Source organism: Hippocampus comes, unplaced genomic scaffold (assembly GCF_001891065.2).
Source record: "Hippocampus comes isolate QL1 unplaced genomic scaffold, H_comes_QL1_v1.1 scaffold105, whole genome shotgun sequence".
Lineage (NCBI taxonomy): Eukaryota > Metazoa > Chordata > Actinopteri > Syngnathiformes > Syngnathidae > Hippocampus > Hippocampus comes.
The window spans coordinates 2,019,144-2,036,740 of NW_017806235.1; the positions used below are offsets into that span (position 1 = coordinate 2,019,144).

The window sequence follows — 17,597 nt, forward strand, 5'->3', positions numbered from 1 at the left end:
GAGGTGACATTAATTGGCAATATTTAAATATGGCATTTTACTATTTTAGATTTCTGTCTAATTATTTAAATATTGCCGATGCGCGTTTTTTTACGTAATTAAATCAGAAATAACTCACCAGTTACTTGAGTAGTGTATTCACAAAAAAAATTAACTGACATCTAAAGTCATCATTTGGAGGACAACATTTCACTTGAGTCATACACTGCAGTCTTAATTAACAGTTCTTTTATTTGAAAACAATTCTTGGCTACTTTACCCACCTCTGGTGACTTGCAGCACAACATTACATAAAAATTTATGAGCAGCAACAGGTGCAAATAAAAAGCCCTCATAACACAACTATAATTAACTCAGCGATTCTTAAACAACTTATCTAATCGCCTTTTGGCATGGACGTTGACAGGATGCCTTGCGCGCGCCCCCGCGGCCTCTCCTCTCAACAACCACTGCCACCTTAAGCTCGTCCCCGGGCGCGCGCCGAGCGCGCGCGCCCCCTCCGCTGCTGCTCGAGGAGCTTGTGGCGGTGAGATCATGTGAGAGAGTCCAACGCTTGGAGAAAGTAGGTTAGCAGGGTAGACTGAGAGGAAGGCGCTGACTTTGTGGACCATCGTGTACACCGTGAGGACTATTCGAGCCAAACAGCACGCCGTTCGCAAGGGCGTTTAGGATGCAATCCAAAGCGACTTTCTTCCTTGTTTTATTTCGCTCGGACTTCCACGAATCATAGAGGACAATCGGGGTGTTTTTTTTTTTTCCCCCTCCTCGTCTTTTCGTCTCGTCGTTATTATTTACACAGCCACTTCTTTCTGGTTAAGTCACCTGCAGCGCAGCCAAATGTAGCCGAGCTTCCTTCTCCTCGAGCGGTTAAGAAGAAGAACGCGTCAAAATGAGAGGTGAGTGCGTTCAAGTTGAGTCGCGTCGCGTCGCGTCGTGCGTGTTTGCCGCAAACTTGGCGGCGCGTTTTTACCGTCAGGAAGGAGCACGCCGAAGGAGTTGCGTGCCACATGTGCGCGCACAGACCCTCGCGGTGCGCCCGTTTTTGCGACCAAGTGCGCATTAAGTCGCCCCCATGACAGGATTATGACTCAAGACCGCAGTGCTGTGCTTACTTTACTTGCAGCGGGGGTTCCAATAAATGAATTTAAACCATAAAATATGAGGATTTTGTTTGGAATTTTTTAATATTGTACAGATTACTTGAACAATTGAATAGTTTGGGTATTTGTCTTTTTTGGTGGGAGAGGGGGTGCGGGGGGGTGATAATAACGAGAAGAAGAATTTCATGACATCTATCACTCTGGAGACCATCTGTGCATTTTGGTTTGGGTTCCATGTTTGTGTTATGCAATACGAAGATGGGAGGGGCTTGAGACGAGATTGTTGTTACCCAAAACTACAATTATGTAATCGAGATGTTCGTATTTATATACTTTAATTGTGTCAATCCCAGAGTAGAATACTGCGCATTAGTTTATCATCGAACTCTTTTAACAAGTGCCACATACATCTGGTTGTGAGCAACGGAAAGACGCTGCAGATGAAAACGAAACGGGGTTTTTCGACCGTTATGATTAAAAAAGAAAGACAAGAAAATGTTGAATTATTTGGCGTGCCATTTTAGCAGGCTGATTGGGATGTCGTCGAGCTGGCATGGCCGTGCCAGCATGGCCGGCCGTGTGACTGTACAGAGGGAGAGGGACCTGGCTGTTCCACTGACCTAGTTATGTCACCCAACGTTACACAGCATGCGCAGCAGAGGGGGGTGGGGGCGGCTGAGGGAAGCGCCTGCCTGCCTGCCTGCCTGCCTGCAGGCCATGTGCATAAAAGCACACTGACAGTTGCCCTTGCACTTCAACTTGACTCTTCACAAGCGCCACTGCGGAATGAACTTGAACTTGGCCGGGCTAAGACCTCGACAGCGCAGCATATGATTAACATCTGTACATTCCACCCGACAGTAACAGCCACTGAACCTTTAGAATGGTTCACGTTGATAGCGAGATACTTTAATTACGAATCCTGTTCGCGAATTTAAGTTAATATTAGAATGTATGCACCCTAAGCAATTTGGTTTAATGAAAATATAATTTGATAATCAAATGAATGCAAAAAATGCGAATTATCTAAATGATTTGGCATTCACATGGACTAATGATATGTGCTACGATTATTATTATTTTTCCACAGCATGGCAGAGTACAGTGAACCCCCCGCACATTCACAAATTCACCTAATCACATTCCCCCGACCCATTCACCCTAAACCCACCTAGATGCAAAAAATAATAATAATTTTGAAACACCCTAAAAAGCCACAAGATGCCAACAAGCCCTCCCTAAAATGGAATTGGTGTCAAGGAAGTATGTTGAAGTGATACATCTCAACTGAAAGATGTCGAGGAGGAGCTGAATTTTGCCTGGGTCATTAGTGGAACTTATGAGAGTCAAATCTGCATGAACACACGCACTTGTGTGTGTGTGTGTGTGTGTGTGTGTGTGTGTGTGTGTGTGTGTGTGTGTGTGTGTGTGTGTGTGCACTTCTGCATGTTTTTGAAATCAAATCCTTTGTAAGCCACTTATTTTTAAGTTAATGTTGTAAAATGAGTTTGCAAATGCATTGAACTGTTTTTAGTTTGTGGTATAGTTATGCTTGAAACTATTTCTGTAGGTCATTTTGAGAAGTTTTAGGGGGGATATTCACTTGGTTCCCCCACAAATAGATTACAGTACCTTGCACTGTGCAGTAGTTGTTTTTGTCACAGGAAGTACAGTAAACGAGTGGAGGGTGTGAGGAAGAAGCTAAGAAAGCCCCTGGTGGTGGGAGGTTCCCGTTTTGGAGCAGGATATCCAACTGTAAACAAATCAGAACCCTTACTGAGTCTCTTGATCTGTTCCCCACAGAAAAACTATTTACATGTACAGTATGTAACTGCTATATTACAGTTATTTTCCTCTCAATCAGGGGTGCCCAAATCGAATCGGGATCGTTCTCGGGCTCTCAAAGACTGGATTTTGGCACTCCAGATCTAAATGATTAGGAGTCCATCGTTAGCATGCCGACATTAAATTACAGCCTTTGTCCAGATGGTACATTTCGTCTGGTACTCTATTTTAAAGTGAAAGGTGTATTGATTACAAAGAGAAAAAGTAGAGCATCACATTTGACAGAGTCACCCCCCACCCCCCGCCTCAGATTCACTGATGTTTTTAAAGAGAGCATCGCCATTTAAAAAGCCCTCAAAATCTCAGGATTGCACGCAACGGCATAGTGCTATACCACATCAGCGAAAGTAAAATGACGGGAGGAATGCATGCAACATGGCTCGATGTAATATAATGGACAGTGTTACGGCAGAAGGTTGTTGCAATATGACTGCATGTGCTGCACCATCATCTGGCACCCCGCCGCGCCACATGACGCAATCAGCGTTGCTGAAACCCACGGAATGAAACCCCATGCTGTCATCCCTTCTAATTAGTAGCGAGCAAGTTACAACAAGGCTTCATTTGGCTCATTTGCTCTCAAAGTGTATGCATACTGCAAATAGACAAGGGTATTACAACACATCAAGCAATGGGGTGAAGATTATTATTCAGTTTGAAATGAGCTAATTAAAAAAAAAAAAAAGAAAAAACGCAGAACAGCGGCTTCCACCAAGTGTTGCCGAAGGGCGATCGAGCTGTGCTCATATTACGGCGCGCTAACTAGAACAGCTTGTACTTGTATCGAAACTGGCTGTGAGAGTATTGACATTCGTCACGTACGTTGACATGCGTGTGACCATGCACACAAGGGGGAGCATGTGGAAAGTCGACATTTATTTTTCCCTTTCCGACACACTGACACGCTACCTGTTTGACACACTGGCCTACAGACGCTTGTTGTGCAATTACATGACTGGCAATCTGTTCCACATAAGATACCTGGAACAAAATGTTAGGAGACTAAAGTTGCTTTTCCCCACTTCAAGGGAATTGGCCTTTCCGACACATGATAACAAGCTCAGACATTTAACTGGCTGAGAACCACATCAACTGTTTCTTCTGGTTTCTTTAGCTCTCTCTCTCTTTTTTTTTTTTTTAACAGGCTTGTCTTTCCGAGTAAACGTTGCCTTAAGTGGAACATGTCTAGTGCCCCCGTGTCTTGAAAAAGTGATGGAAAAATGAATGTCAACATAACTTTTTCCTCTGTTACTTTACTATCGGGTTTGGCTTTGACCGTTTCTTATCTTGCCATTTCGCTATATGCTCACACTGGACTTCGACGGTACATACTGTGATACCATCTTTGGTCAAGAGATTAGAGACATGCCTGTGAGGCTGCAACATTGAGGGTGGGTGGCTGTATGGACATCTGTACTGTATTTCTGGCTCTTAGCGGGGGGATAAGAATAGACGTGGCTGTACCGAAGCTCACTGTCAAAGGCAGAGCAGACGGATGGGAAACCAAAGAGACGGACGGCATCCAGGTTACTGTAGCCACATACGGTAGCTCGATCATTTTAAACATGCGTGTATCAGTAATAAAACACGATGTTTATTTCTTTCGTCTTTCAAGACAGAACTGGAAAATGCAGTTTCTCCGGTATTGTTGTTATTACTCAGAGGGTTTAATTTTACTGTTACGCAACCTCATTTTTCTGATGCAAGCTCCAGGCTTTAAGGAAAGATTTTTTTTTTCATGGCGCTTTGTTGAGCTCCACCTTAAAACTGGTCTGCGGAGCACAGTGCTGCTTTTCCCTCCTTCCTCCCCCTCCCCATGCAGTGGGAAAGTGTGTCAGTGGGACACAAAATGTCCACATGGGCTGACAGGCTACAGCAACCAAGCGACGGCTGACTCAGCCAATACCAGGCAAGCTGCCGTCACAGCCCAGCCAGTGGGGATCGCGAGAATCCGGCGAGGGCGGATCGCTGACATGTTGCTAGAGTGAGCCGGCTGAATGAGTGTTGTGAGGAATGCTCACAGATGAGAGTTATATAATCAAGAGATGGGGGGGAGGGAGGGGGAGAGGAAAGCCTCGAAGGAAGAGGGTGGAGGGTTTTTTTTTGTTTTTTTTCTTTCCATTGCATGCCGGCAGCTGCCCCGATCGTTTGGAGTACAGTATTTTAGTCTAAGAGCTTCAGAGCCGAGCGGGTCACAGAGTTTGTATCCGTGGTGGGAAGTTGCCTTTCAAAGTAAGAGTCGACATGACTCAATGAATGTGGATCAGACAAAACTCAAGAGCTCTGAGATCCAAAAATAAATGAATAACCCACACCAACAAACATCTTATGATGTTGTTGTTTTGCCTCCGATGGGACAGAAAGACTCTTTGTTCATCTCAGTGTGCAACAGTCATGTGATCCCCTTATCTGTTTGTGCAATCTGTTCCTTTGTGGGGGGCCTCATGCAGGGTGCAGACAAACACAGTTGAAGGCAAGTTCGCTTCTCCGAGTCTTTTTGTGTGCACACGATGTGAGACGTTCCAGTTCCTTTTTTTCACAAGACCGAGTTTATTTGCGTTAGTTTCCGTTACCGCTCAATCATCTCCTTTTTATATTACAAATGTCAAAAACAACATAAATATGCAAAATAAATCATTTAGTCCTATTCATAAATGATGTGCAGGTTTATGTTTCTTTTCAAACTAGGTCTCAAGCTAAACTCAAAGGTGAGTTTGAGAACTATTTTGCTCTTAAAGACCAAACGTCAGACTTTCAACAAAAACACTTTGCACTTTGTGTCAGTTGGAGGTGAAGCGTCACCATTTGATTCAGAGCACAAAGAATTACAGCCGCCTAACTGCGACAAGATAAGGCCACGGCTCGCCGTTTCTAGGTCAACGGACGACACAATGGATATTATTTTGGTTGAGATTTACAACCGAGGACAACAAGGCAGCGCTGTGCGGATGAACTGCGCTAAAAGACAGGCAAAGTTCACAACCGCCATCATAAAGCAATAGAAAAGCTGCTCGTCCGAGTACAGAAAAGACTTTCCGTCGGGGCTCACGTGTTATTCGGGACGTTTGATGAAACATGAGCAAGTGTCCTAAAGGAAGGCCTTGGTTTTGTTGAAATCTGCTCAAAGTCTCTCACAAGGGAGTGGCAGAGTATCTTCTCGTTTATCACTTTCATGCACCCTGTAACCTGGTAACACGATAAGCTCTCCACTGTAGTAACCGCTGTCAGAGGAACAAAATGATTACAAAATTTGGAAGTTGACACACATGATCTGCTTTCGCCGGCCACATAAAATAATGTGGCGGGCCAGATCTGGCCCCCAGGCCTTGAGTTTGACACCCGTGGGTTAAAAGATGAGAAAAAAACACAACTTGGACAATCGACACGCTCCGAATCAGCAAGTATGCTAACAGAAGCCAGCTGATCGTGTGTTTTAGGTCGGACTAAATGCGTCAACTATTTTAGTGTTGGCAGCAATTCGGGAACCAATGGTCTCTTGTTTCCTTTCCATTGTCAAATCTATTTTCGGAATGACCGCACGGTTTTGTTCTGACCTGCTCAATTTTGGTTTTGGTCCTGCAGCTCAAATTGAGGTCATCCCCTGTAAAATCTGCGGGGACAAGTCCTCGGGGATCCACTATGGGGTCATCACCTGTGAAGGCTGCAAGGTAAGAAAGGAACACAAGAGATGCTTCAATGTATTTGTCGGACCTCAAATGTGCATGCGTCCACTGGGTGCTTATCGGTGCGTCCCTTGTAGGGGTTCTTCCGTCGCAGCCAGCAAAACAACGCCATGTACTCGTGCTCGCGCCAGAGGAACTGTTTGATCGACCGAACGAACCGCAACCGCTGCCAGCACTGTCGTCTGCAGAAGTGTCTGGCTTTGGGCATGAGCCGAGATGGTAAACGGAATTTACTCCTTTTGCACACCTCCACATGTTCTTTTCATGATTACCCTTGTGTGGCCTAATCCAAATGTGTCGCAGCTGTGAGGTTTTTAATCGAGACTTAAATAAAGTGGCGTAGCAGTGTCACACATTCCGCTCAGTTGATACCATGTGAATCTGAAGCCCTCGGTGTTAATGTTGCACTTCAGCTGTTGGGGAGATGCCTCAAAACTTGCGTCCTACTCTCTTTTGGGCTGCGGAGAGAAAACGAATCCAGTGTAGAATTGTCATGGAGGAAACTAGATATCAAAGCTGGAACATACAGTACTACTTGGAGGTCCCGAGTCCAAAACTGTTATCGTGTAGAGCAATAAAATGGAGAACTTTATACTGCGCCGTACAAATCGTACGTGCTGTAAGACACGTTTGCTGGATGTCACATGTTGTTCACCGTGTAAGATACTTGATTTATTTAATTCTACGTACGACTGTGAATGAAGGTGAATGAAGACGAACTGTCACCCAAAATATACAATTTTTAAATGCCAGTTTGACAAATTAGATGACACGATGATATGGTGTGTGTTTCATTCAAGTATCTCATTTTATAATCAATACATGCCCACAGTGGATCAATCATTTTTCCAAAGCAGAGTTCCCCATATTGCCAGATGTTTGAGAGCATTTTGAGTGATCTGTCAAGACCCACAGAATATTGTGTTCCGTCACAAAATAGGCGCCGAACGTACCAAAACAAAGAGTAGACTCGTTTCTTTCACCAGGAAAAAGTTCAATCTTTTTCTGTTTTTTTTTTAAATCATTATTAGAACATTGGTTGGTTTCACCAAAGGCATCAGTTTCTGACGCAAAAAACAATGAAAACAAGCTACGCGCTACTCTTTTTTTTTGTCCTTTTGCGACACCTCAAACGATAAAACAAAGATAAAACAAGACTGACAAAGCGCTTTTGATGTCAAAATCTGAATAAATTCACACATATGCAACTATGAAGTGCGCCGACTCACGGCATGCCTCGAGTTGAACGTCAGTCTGCTTTTTTACATGCTGTTCATCATTCACTCCATGAAATGCATCATCTTTTTTCATGATTGTGGCAAAGACATTCGACTACCTAACCATATAACATATTCTCTTTGTACCTTACATATACATCCTCAAATGCTAGGTGATATTTCGCTCTCATAATCCAAGTGGCAATTTCTGACTCACCCCCTGATCTTTAGCTTCTACTCAAAAGCTGTGCTGATCTCAAACGTAAAGTGATGCGGCGCCACCACGTGCAGTGATTGCGGTGGTTTACAAACCTAAATCTCCTCTTCCACACCTACCCGGTGAAAAACCTACTCAACAAATATACCTGCTGGCAGTAAACAATTGTACTCCAGTTAACGAATGTAAACATCCACAGTGCTGGATGAGTGACAGTAAATAACGTATGAGGTTTCATGATCCAATGACCCAAATGGATTTACTCTCCACAGCGGTGAAGTTTGGTCGCATGTCCAAAAAGCAGCGCGACAGCCTGTACGCTGAGGTGCAGAAGCATCAGAAATCCCAGGAGTGCGTGGGCTCCGGAGACGGGGTCTCGACAACGCTCTCCTTACCCAGGGAGGACGGTGCATGTGGCGGGAGCGGAGAGGACGGCGAGGGAGGTTTGAGCCGTTCCTACAGCACCGGGGGCTCCAGCTCCACCCTCAGCGACCTCGATGACATCGCGGCACTTCCCGACCTATTTGACCTACCGCTGACCCCCGAGGAGGCCAGCGAGTACTGCAGCCTGGAGCTACTGGGCGGAAGCGGAGGGACCAGCACAGGAAATACCTCCAACTCATCATCCGCTTCTTCCTCTTCGTCATCCCCGTCCAATCAAAATTCCCCGCAGCAGACGATAGATGGGTCTGACAACAGTGGCATCCAGCTCCTGCACACACATTCTCTCACGCATCCCCTGCTTGGAGACACACACGCGCTGCTGGACCAGTTGCCCGATGACTGCTCAATAACAGACCTTGGTGAGTTGTGACATGCCACACGACCACAACTCTTACCGATGCGGAATTGAAGAAGTGACCAAAAAAAATAAAATGCATTGATAGTCAAAAGAAAGCTCATTGGGGAACTTTTCCGGAGCCAAAAGCACTTCTTTTGCAAATGTCATCGTTGATTGTATCGTGTGAATACTCTGCTGATTTTACCAGCGACAGGATGTCTTCTTGGGTTGCCTTAAGTTACGAATAAAAGCTTGCATCGTGCGATGCGCCTCGCCGTTGGATTACACCCGCGTCAAACACAAACCGTGAAAATGTTTTGGGATCATATTTATGATTTAAAATGTAAATAAAAGCAAATATGATCACTTTTAAGGGCAATGATGCCGCGATGCGCATGATTTACGAGATCGTGGTTTTGAAATCTATTGTGGTTTGTTATCCAAATTGTTGGTCGGATGCCAAGCCAATGAACTCCAAGCCAAGAAATAATAAAATGGAACGTATTGGAAAGGGAATACAATACAATACAAGACAGCTTTATTTATCTCGAGCTTTCACCACCGCTGCAGCTGTCACAAAGTGCTTGACAGAATATTTAAAATACCACGTCCAAGAAACCAGAATACGGATCCATATATACGGCGCATCGGGTTATAAGGCGCACTGTCGGCTTTTGAGAAAATGGAATAGGTTTAGGTGTGCCTTATAGTGCGGGAAATAGGGGAATAAAGCCCAGCTGAGTTGGGTATATGGCATTGTCATCTGCATAGAAATGAAACAAATTTGATGTAAATTAAAGTAAAATATTATTTATGTAGTGAATAATAATGGTCCCAGCACAGAGCCTTGAGGGACGCCTTCTTTTCCGATATTCTAATACCTTCATAGAACGGCCTGGCTTTGGCTTGTGTTGTCATTTGCACACCACTCAACTGCTTGTTTCAAAAAAAAATTAAAAATGTATAACTGAAAGATTAGGAAACAAGAAACCAGTGATGCAAGGTCACGGCGCCATGATTTTTAGATTGGTAAACCAAATCAGGTTGTCGAGCTCTCAAATGTTTGACTCATGTTCCAAATCCTTTGAGTGATGAATATGTTTCCCCCGGTTGTTGTATTTGTCTTGCAGAGCGAATCTCGCAATGTATTGTGAAGTCTCACATGGAGACATGTCAGTACAGCGCTGAGGACATGAAGAGATTCAACTTGGTTCAATACACACCTGAGGAAACGCGTGCTTTTCAGAACAAGGTACATATTATCCCCCCAACTATTATGCACTTGCATTCCTTTGTGTCCCGTGAGAATACAAGAAGAGCTCAGTAACAGATTTAACTATTCAGATAAAGCCACAAACTGCCTCTGTTCAAGTGGTTAGGGTGATGTTCCAGACAAACTACATTTGACTGATGAAACCACTCTAAACAAGTCCATTTTTCTGTTGATCAGTCAGCTGAGTGGATGTGGCAGGAGTGCGCACACCACATTACAAATGCCATCCAATACGTGGTGGAGTTTGCCAAACGAATCGCTGGATTTATGGATCTTTGCCAGAATGACCAGATTATATTGCTGAAAGCAGGTCAGTGTACAGTCCACAACGGGTATATTTAGAAATCATAGGTCACAGAGTTTTCTACGCGAGTAAACAGGAATCTAAAACTTGCTAACTTGAGTTCCTTCTTGTTTTTTGTCTCCTTCTCTTCCTTCTTTTGCCCCATTTCTTTGGACAATGGGGAGAAAAAAAAACATTATTCTGGAAAATGTGTAACAAATTTTCTTCATATAAATATATATACCTATTTAATATATATGGGAAAAACATGACAATGGGTTTATGTTCTGTAAAATTGAACTTTTTAAAACATACATTTATGAATATATGTTTGTCACATATGATGCATATTAATCTGAAACCAAATTTACGCGTGTCCGTGTGTTCATGTTGGAGTATTTTCGGCCCCTCTGTGAATCCCCGTCCAACTCCCTCCTCGTGCACTTCTCCATATCTTTGCCACTATGGCTACGCTTTCAGGATGCCTGGAGGTCCTGCTGATTCGGATGTGCCGGGCTTTTAACGTCAACAACAGCAGCATTTTCTTCAATGGAAAATTTGCCTCGCCTCAGTTCTTCAAAGCGCTTGGTGAGCATCACATGAGGATTGTATTACCTTTTCAAAAGCTCCACAACATTGACGTCCACACACCCGTTGTATCCTATGCTTATCATTTCCAAAAGCCAACACTAAATCCAAATGTTTTCTCAGTATGCTTTCATCAAAAGCGTTTAATTTATCCTAAAAATCAATCCTGTCTACATCAAGATACAACAGGAGCAAGCGGAAAGTCAACGTACATACTTGAAGCAGTGCTAAGGGTTAAGCGCAAGAAGATGGAGGAGAGCACTAACGTTCACACAGAAACATGTGTCACCTCATATAGGTACCAGAGGTTGTAAATATAATACGGGGGCGTTTTTAAAAGCAACGCAATAATTAGCCCACGCATACCAATTAGCTCATTCTGCTGTCGGTGAACCTAACTTGAATTGTAAAAAAGACACACAACTAAACAGAATCTGCACTTAAAGCACATCTTGATTGTTTCATTCCAAATCGATTGTGGTGTTCTACGGGGCTGGAACGCTGAAAATGGTGTCAATCAGTCAATGTCCAAATATTTCTGGACCTGACTGTCGCTCCCTCATCCAAAACTGAAGCCAGATACTTAGTGACTCAACACTGCCTCTTCTGGTTTAAAATGGAATTGCATGACTGTTGGATTGCCAAAGGAAAAAAAAAGTAAAAACATATGCTGTATGTCAGTGCTACCTTAAGAAGCAGAGATTCTTGGACCTCAAAATGTCTTCATAGACAAGTGCGTTATAGACATTATGGTTTTATACATATACACATAGAGAGAGAGAGAGAGAGAGAGAGAGAGAGAGAGAGAGAGAGAGAGAGAGAGAGAGAGAGAGAGCAATACACTACGATCGTAAAATGGAGGCCGTCTTCAAAAATTAACTTAGCCCTTTGACACGGCATCAAGTAATTCAATGACTTTCACTATGTGTTTATTCAGGTTGTGATGACCTGGTGAGTGCAGTATTTGAACTGGGCAAAGGACTCTGCCGCCTCCAGCTGTCTGATGAAGAGGTGGCTTTGTTTAGCGCGGCTGTTCTTCTCTCCCCTGGTGACTATTATTCTTCTTTATGTATTTTGTGGGAGTCATTTCAAATTCACTCCTTCGGCTGGACAAATGTGCTGCATCATCACCGTATGTGCTGTACATTGATCCTCTCACATATCCACGGTATACTACTCGCAAATTAACCTATTTGCGAGTATTTCGGTGGAACATAACACCGACTAGTTGCTGAAAAATTTACCTACCAGTTTGTGGGTTTTGTGCTCGTTCTGAAATGCCACAAGATGCCGCAAAACTCTGCCAATGGCTTGTCGAAATAGGTCCGTCACGACTGAGACAAGTTGAGGTGTCAGGGAGGAGCTAAATTTAGCTTGGCCTGGTAGTATGTCGTATTTTGAAAATGCATAATTTGTGTCGCTGGTATCTCACAACACCACTGTAAAGGTAATTATCTCACATTTTGGAAGTGGAGTCAATTACTCACGGTTCTTTTTGGCATTCAGAGTACGGATTTGATTTACTGTATTCAATAAAATGACTCGCTGGCTCAGCAAAACTCATGACGCTTTCACCTAATGTGCCATTTTTGTGATTTTTCCAGATCGGCCGTGGCTGATGGACGGCCAAAAGGTTCAGAAGCTTCAGGAACAAGTTTACCTGGCTCTGCAGCACAGCCTTCTTAAGAGTGCTTCTGAGGAGAAACTGGACAAGGTAAAAGGAGGCCGCCACGACGCTTCATGAGCAAATGCTGACGTCAGCAGAAAAATGCTCACCCATATCTCTTCAATCATCCGCAGATGCTGTCCAAACTACCCATCATGAAATCTATTTGTCACCTCCACATTGACAAACTGGAGTTTTTCCGTTTGGTCCACCCGGAGACCGCATACAGTTTCCCTCCGCTGTACCGGGAGGTGTTTGGAACCGACATTTCCCTGCCCGACTCCACCAACAGCTAGACACGATGGACCGACTGACAGAAAGACTGACCGACTGACAGAGAGAGATGGAGGGAGTGTATTTAGCGGAAGGGAAAAGGAGAGACAGAGTAGGATAAAATATGTTGATGTTCAACAACCAGCAGTTATAAGACAATCCAGGACTTAAAATACTCCGTCTCCCGTGATTCCAAAGTAGCCCTCCACTTTCCGAGCAGGCAAAGCACCTTACACTACAGACCATGCACGCTCATGCTCCTCTGCGTATTGTAGCAGCACCGACAAGCAGATGCATGAGGCGGATACAAGTTTTGAAAACTTGCGTAACGTCTGATCCGCGGCGGATCGCCCAACCAGTAATGAATGTACCTCGACAAGCACCAGTGCACAAGCAACGACTCAACGGTGAATGTATAACCCTGTCGCACTTAGACGGTTTCATACATGGTCATAGAAAGAAGATTTCAGTCAATATTGATCCCTCGGTATGGTATGTATGTACGCATATTCGTACTAAAACCACCCTATTCGTATACTGACACTTAGGGACCAAGATCGCAAGTCATTTTATACAAAAAAGAAAAAAACTCAACAACAACAACAAAAAAACAAGTTCACCTCCTCGAGCCGCTTCTCTCACATTTCGCCTGCGTTCGGTGCTGCCTTGAGTAGGCCCTTGAGAAACCTCAGTCCCACGCGTCCCTTTTCCTTGCAAATGCCACTTAAGAGACAGGGCAAGATGAAATTATCTTTAATTTATATACACATTTATATACAAATATTTTAAATAAGAGTGTAAATAGATGACTTATGCGCGACTGCGGAGAGTGTTAGGAGCGTGTGAGATTAGTTCAGAACGAAAGGGAGAGAAAAGTGAGATGCACACCAAGGAAGTTGATATTCGGACTCTGGACTATTTTCCTCTCTATATAGTACTCTCAGGTTTCCATGACAACGCCCAGCACCCTTTCCCCGCACCCCCATGACAACAAACCCACTAAGTGGGTGAACAGACACTTGTTGTACAGATGCAAACAGGGGCAGCGTGTCCGTCCGACGGAGGAAACAAATTGCCTTTGTTGGGCATTTAAACTGAGCTCTGATGTTGATGACCGTGCCCTCGCCCGGAGAAACAAAAGGAGGACAAACGGGACTCGAAAGGAAAAGATCAAGCAAGCCACACTTTATGAACTTTAGACGAGGGGATACACGGTGTCACCCCCCCCGTCAATCTGTTTCTAACCAGCAGTCAGGTGTAGTTTCATTCAATCACTTATGTGGTCGCACTTGTTCAGGTACCTGACGGTCCACAATTTGTATCATAACCCCTTCCTTACTGGTTGGAGCAACTGTATTATTTGTAGAAATGCTGTTCTTTCCACTTTTAGTCCCAACACTTGTTTGAATAAAAAGCACTTACAATGCCCCCCGTTTCTCACTGGACACTAGTCTAATGCCAGACGGAGCTATCAGCTGCCCCCCTGAGTTGGGCCTCAAAGCCTGTAAGACTTTCTTGTTTATCGTTTTTGTTTTTCGGTCAGGTCACGCAAGATCCTTCAAAGTTTCGGTGTGTTTCACTTGAACAAAAAGTCAACTTCCGGAGGTTGTTTTAGCATTTGAGGTGAACATGTCTTACTTACTTGGGGTGCTGGGAAGTTTTTGGGCCTGCCGCCTGCCACTCAGGGAGCTAGCTGTGATCTCTTGTCCCTTCTATGACCAGCCTCGTACTCCTCACGCCTTTGCACCCCACCACCATAATCACTGTGGACGTAAAAGTTCTACTTTTGTGAATGTTGCTCACAAACTGCCCGGACCCCTTCCCGTTTGTCCTTATATTGTAACTTTAAATTTATGAGCATTTACATAGGAACACAAACAAATTCGTTTTAAAGATCAATTCCATTCTTGGAGTTTAATGTTTTATTTTTTTTCCTTTTGCTGTGATCTTCACTTATTTGTCGCTTATCCACTTTCTTTACATGTCTCCACTTTTGGCCTTTACAGTCAGTAATCGTTTTATTTAATTGGCAAATGATTGGGAAAAGTCCATAAAAAGACTATTGTCTCCCTTTTCTTTCCTTGTAAGAAAAAAAATGTACAAGAGATATACTACTAGTTCAAGACTAAGTGAGTCACACAGCTCAATATATATTGTTGTCCAATGGGATACATTATATGTGGTTTTAAGAATGTAATAAATGGTTTCTTCTTTAGAAATGTCTGTCAAGTCAATGTAATTTTAAATAGAACCGTCATTCTAACCACTGGGCTGTGAGAGGTATCAGGTATCTTTGTTCATCATTCGTTCTTGTGACCTCCAGTGGACTGAATTAGAAACAACAGTTGCTTTTATTGAAAATTGGCAGGTCATTTGTTTAAGTGCAAGAATCAATCATGCCCATGGATCGAATGAGACACCCTGATGGGCCAGTTATTAATTTATGAACGGGCAAATATATTTAAACTTTTAATTAGAATTGTTATTTGAACAATCTTCTTCATTGTGCTGTAACGTTTACCACCTAGCGGTGTCAGCAGGAAAGGCAAAAAAAAAAAAAAGTTCACCTGTAAATGTTGTTGTGCAATTTAGATTCATTCGAAAATCATTTCGGTGCAAACATACGTTAGTAGTCAAAAGTTTTGATACGCTTTCGAATCCTACGGAAACTGTCCAAAATTATTCACGGTCATGTCAATTAATAATGATATCCATATCAAACGTTCATTGATCAGATTTACGGTCGCTGCAGCATCCTGTTTGAGTACTGATATATATCTCCACGTATTCTAACCATTTGGTTGATGGTCCAAAACAAAGGGTTCGGATTCGGCGATGAACCCAGTTCAAGTGTTTGTGTAAGGAATGAATGTGATACCAATTATAAAGTTAGACGATTGAAAGACGAACCTGAGCCGAACCTGAGAACACGTCAGCAGTTGACCCACTTCGACGGTCCCGGAGCCTCCCACAACAAGCTGGAGCCAGGAAGCTGTGGTCGCCAAGGAGCTGAAGCGAGTTTTTTTTTTTTTTTTTAAGTTCCACATCTGCCGTCCAAAATTTGAAGACGTGGTGCTTGCTTCCTCGCTCCTTGCTGTTTAGAGCTTTCACCACAGCTTGCGTTTGTCCCGCATTCAAGATTTCTCCTTAGTGAAGTCCAGTGGACAAAACAGAACGTGCACGATGTCCGTCGCTGGGATTAGGAAGCAATTTTACAAAGCCAGCCAGGTAAGAGCGCGATGATTTTTTTAAAACTTTACTTAGCCGCTAGCTAGCTTGTTGCCACAGTTTTTAATGGCAAGTCTACGTTAGCCCCGAGCTAACTGGTTGGATCAAAAACGTCAAATATGGAACGACGAACTCATGATAAATCGTGTTTGCACGTGAAAAGTCGCAGACAGGAGCATGTTAACCAACTTGGCGTCAACTGATTTTGGAACATCAATGTAAAAACTTAAATTGACGAGCCGACACTAATCAAGAGAATGTATTGGTTTCTGTTTTGCTGTATTTTCAGTGTGGGTGACTTCATTCCTTCGTGCAATTATCTTTACTATGGCGAGTTTCCAAGTTGCAAGTTTGTGTATTTTTAAGTCAATCCTTTACATTTTCGGAAAACGAGAAGAAAACACAATACATTTGACAAACAATTGACCCTTGACCTGAATGATCAAGAATATACACAGACGTGAAGAAAAAAAAACCCAAAGTTTTCGCAAGCAAATTGGTATTTTTTCATATTGTGAGTGCAAGTTAATAAGGGGCGAGGCAATTGTGCTATTTTTCTAACTTTATGTGAAATTATGTTGCAGAAACTAGTCAAAGTAAATTATGTGTGTTACTGGCTGTAGATATATGAAGGGATGTCATTGTCTTTAGAAATCAAGATAAAATCTTTTAGATTTGTGGCGGAAAAAAAGAGACTTAATCCGCAGACCCATGCTAAAGAGATTTAGCAGAATACTTGGCCATCTGGCCAACATTTCTCTTAAGTGGCCCAGTGATAATTGGTATTTAGAATATAGGAAAAACAGCTTCATGTGAACGATCACTACGATGTATCTATTTGTCGCTGTGAATCATACTCCTTGCAAATGTGTCGGGGAGATGATATTTAACAAAATTCAAGAAGCATTGTACGTCAAATATCTTGAACTCTGACTGAGCTGGGTTTCTGTTGCCCCATAAGAAATACAAAGCGCAACAAAAACATAACTGGCCAAACCGGTATGCTTTGATGATGCTAGTTTTGCAAGTCACTGCTGCGGCCCAACATGTGATTGGTGAGCACTCGCAGCTTGGTGGGTGTGCCGATCCGACATGATGACAAGTGTGGAATTTTAGTTATGTCAATAACCCGCCCATACCAGTTTCACAGTGGGTATAGATGTTGTCAGAAGCTTCACAACTCAGAAATAAAAACAGGCTAAAGCCAAATGACTAGGGATGTCCTTATCACATTTTTTTTGCACACGAGTCCAATTCAGTTGATCTTCAATATCTGCTGATACCTTGACATAATCTGATGTCTTGGCAACTGATTAAAGGGGAAGGCAACTAAAGGCCACATCATTTGGAACCATCACAACCAAATACGCCTCCCGAGCAATGTCTTCATACTGATGAGGAAGGCGTGGCCTGTTTTCAGGCATGAAATAAATCCAAGTCCAG

The 17,597-nt window shown here is 43.3% G+C and overlaps 2 protein-coding genes across 3 annotated transcripts in view; both read left to right on the forward strand.

The window, feature by feature from the left end:
- Positions 1 to 491: 491 nt before the first annotated feature.
- On the forward strand, positions 492 to 15,141 carry rorcb (RAR-related orphan receptor C b). Its single transcript, XM_019856742.1, has 10 exons — positions 492 to 896; positions 6,528 to 6,613; positions 6,706 to 6,847; positions 8,335 to 8,865; positions 9,974 to 10,095; positions 10,294 to 10,426; positions 10,880 to 10,987; positions 11,925 to 12,035; positions 12,592 to 12,701; positions 12,788 to 15,141. The coding sequence occupies exons 1-10, from the start codon at positions 890 to 892 to the stop codon at positions 12,947 to 12,949; spliced, it is 1,512 nt and encodes a 503-aa protein (XP_019712301.1). The 5' UTR covers positions 492 to 889; the 3' UTR covers positions 12,950 to 15,141.
- Positions 15,142 to 15,791: 650 nt separating this feature from the next.
- The window catches only part of LOC109507369 (endophilin-A2-like), a 9,165-nt gene continuing 7,359 nt past the window's right edge, over positions 15,792 to 17,597 (forward strand). For both annotated transcript variants that reach the window (XR_002166450.1, XM_019856746.1), the window contains exon 1: positions 15,792 to 16,154. Coding sequence is in view for 1 of the 2 variants with exons in the window: in XM_019856746.1 (XP_019712305.1) it covers positions 16,110 to 16,154 (45 nt within the window). In the remaining variant the exon portion in view is untranslated. The remainder of the gene's footprint in view (positions 16,155 to 17,597) is intronic.

What these genes read in the sequence shown, in the direction of transcription:
- rorcb (XM_019856742.1), top strand. An exon ending in TTTGGGCATGAGCCGAGATG is followed by an intron (nt 6,848 to 8,334) that starts GTAAACGGAATT and finishes TACTCTCCACAG; the next exon opens with CGGTGAAGTTTGGTCGCATG. An exon ending in GATTATATTGCTGAAAGCAG is followed by an intron (nt 10,427 to 10,879) that starts GTCAGTGTACAG and finishes CTACGCTTTCAG; the next exon opens with GATGCCTGGAGGTCCTGCTG.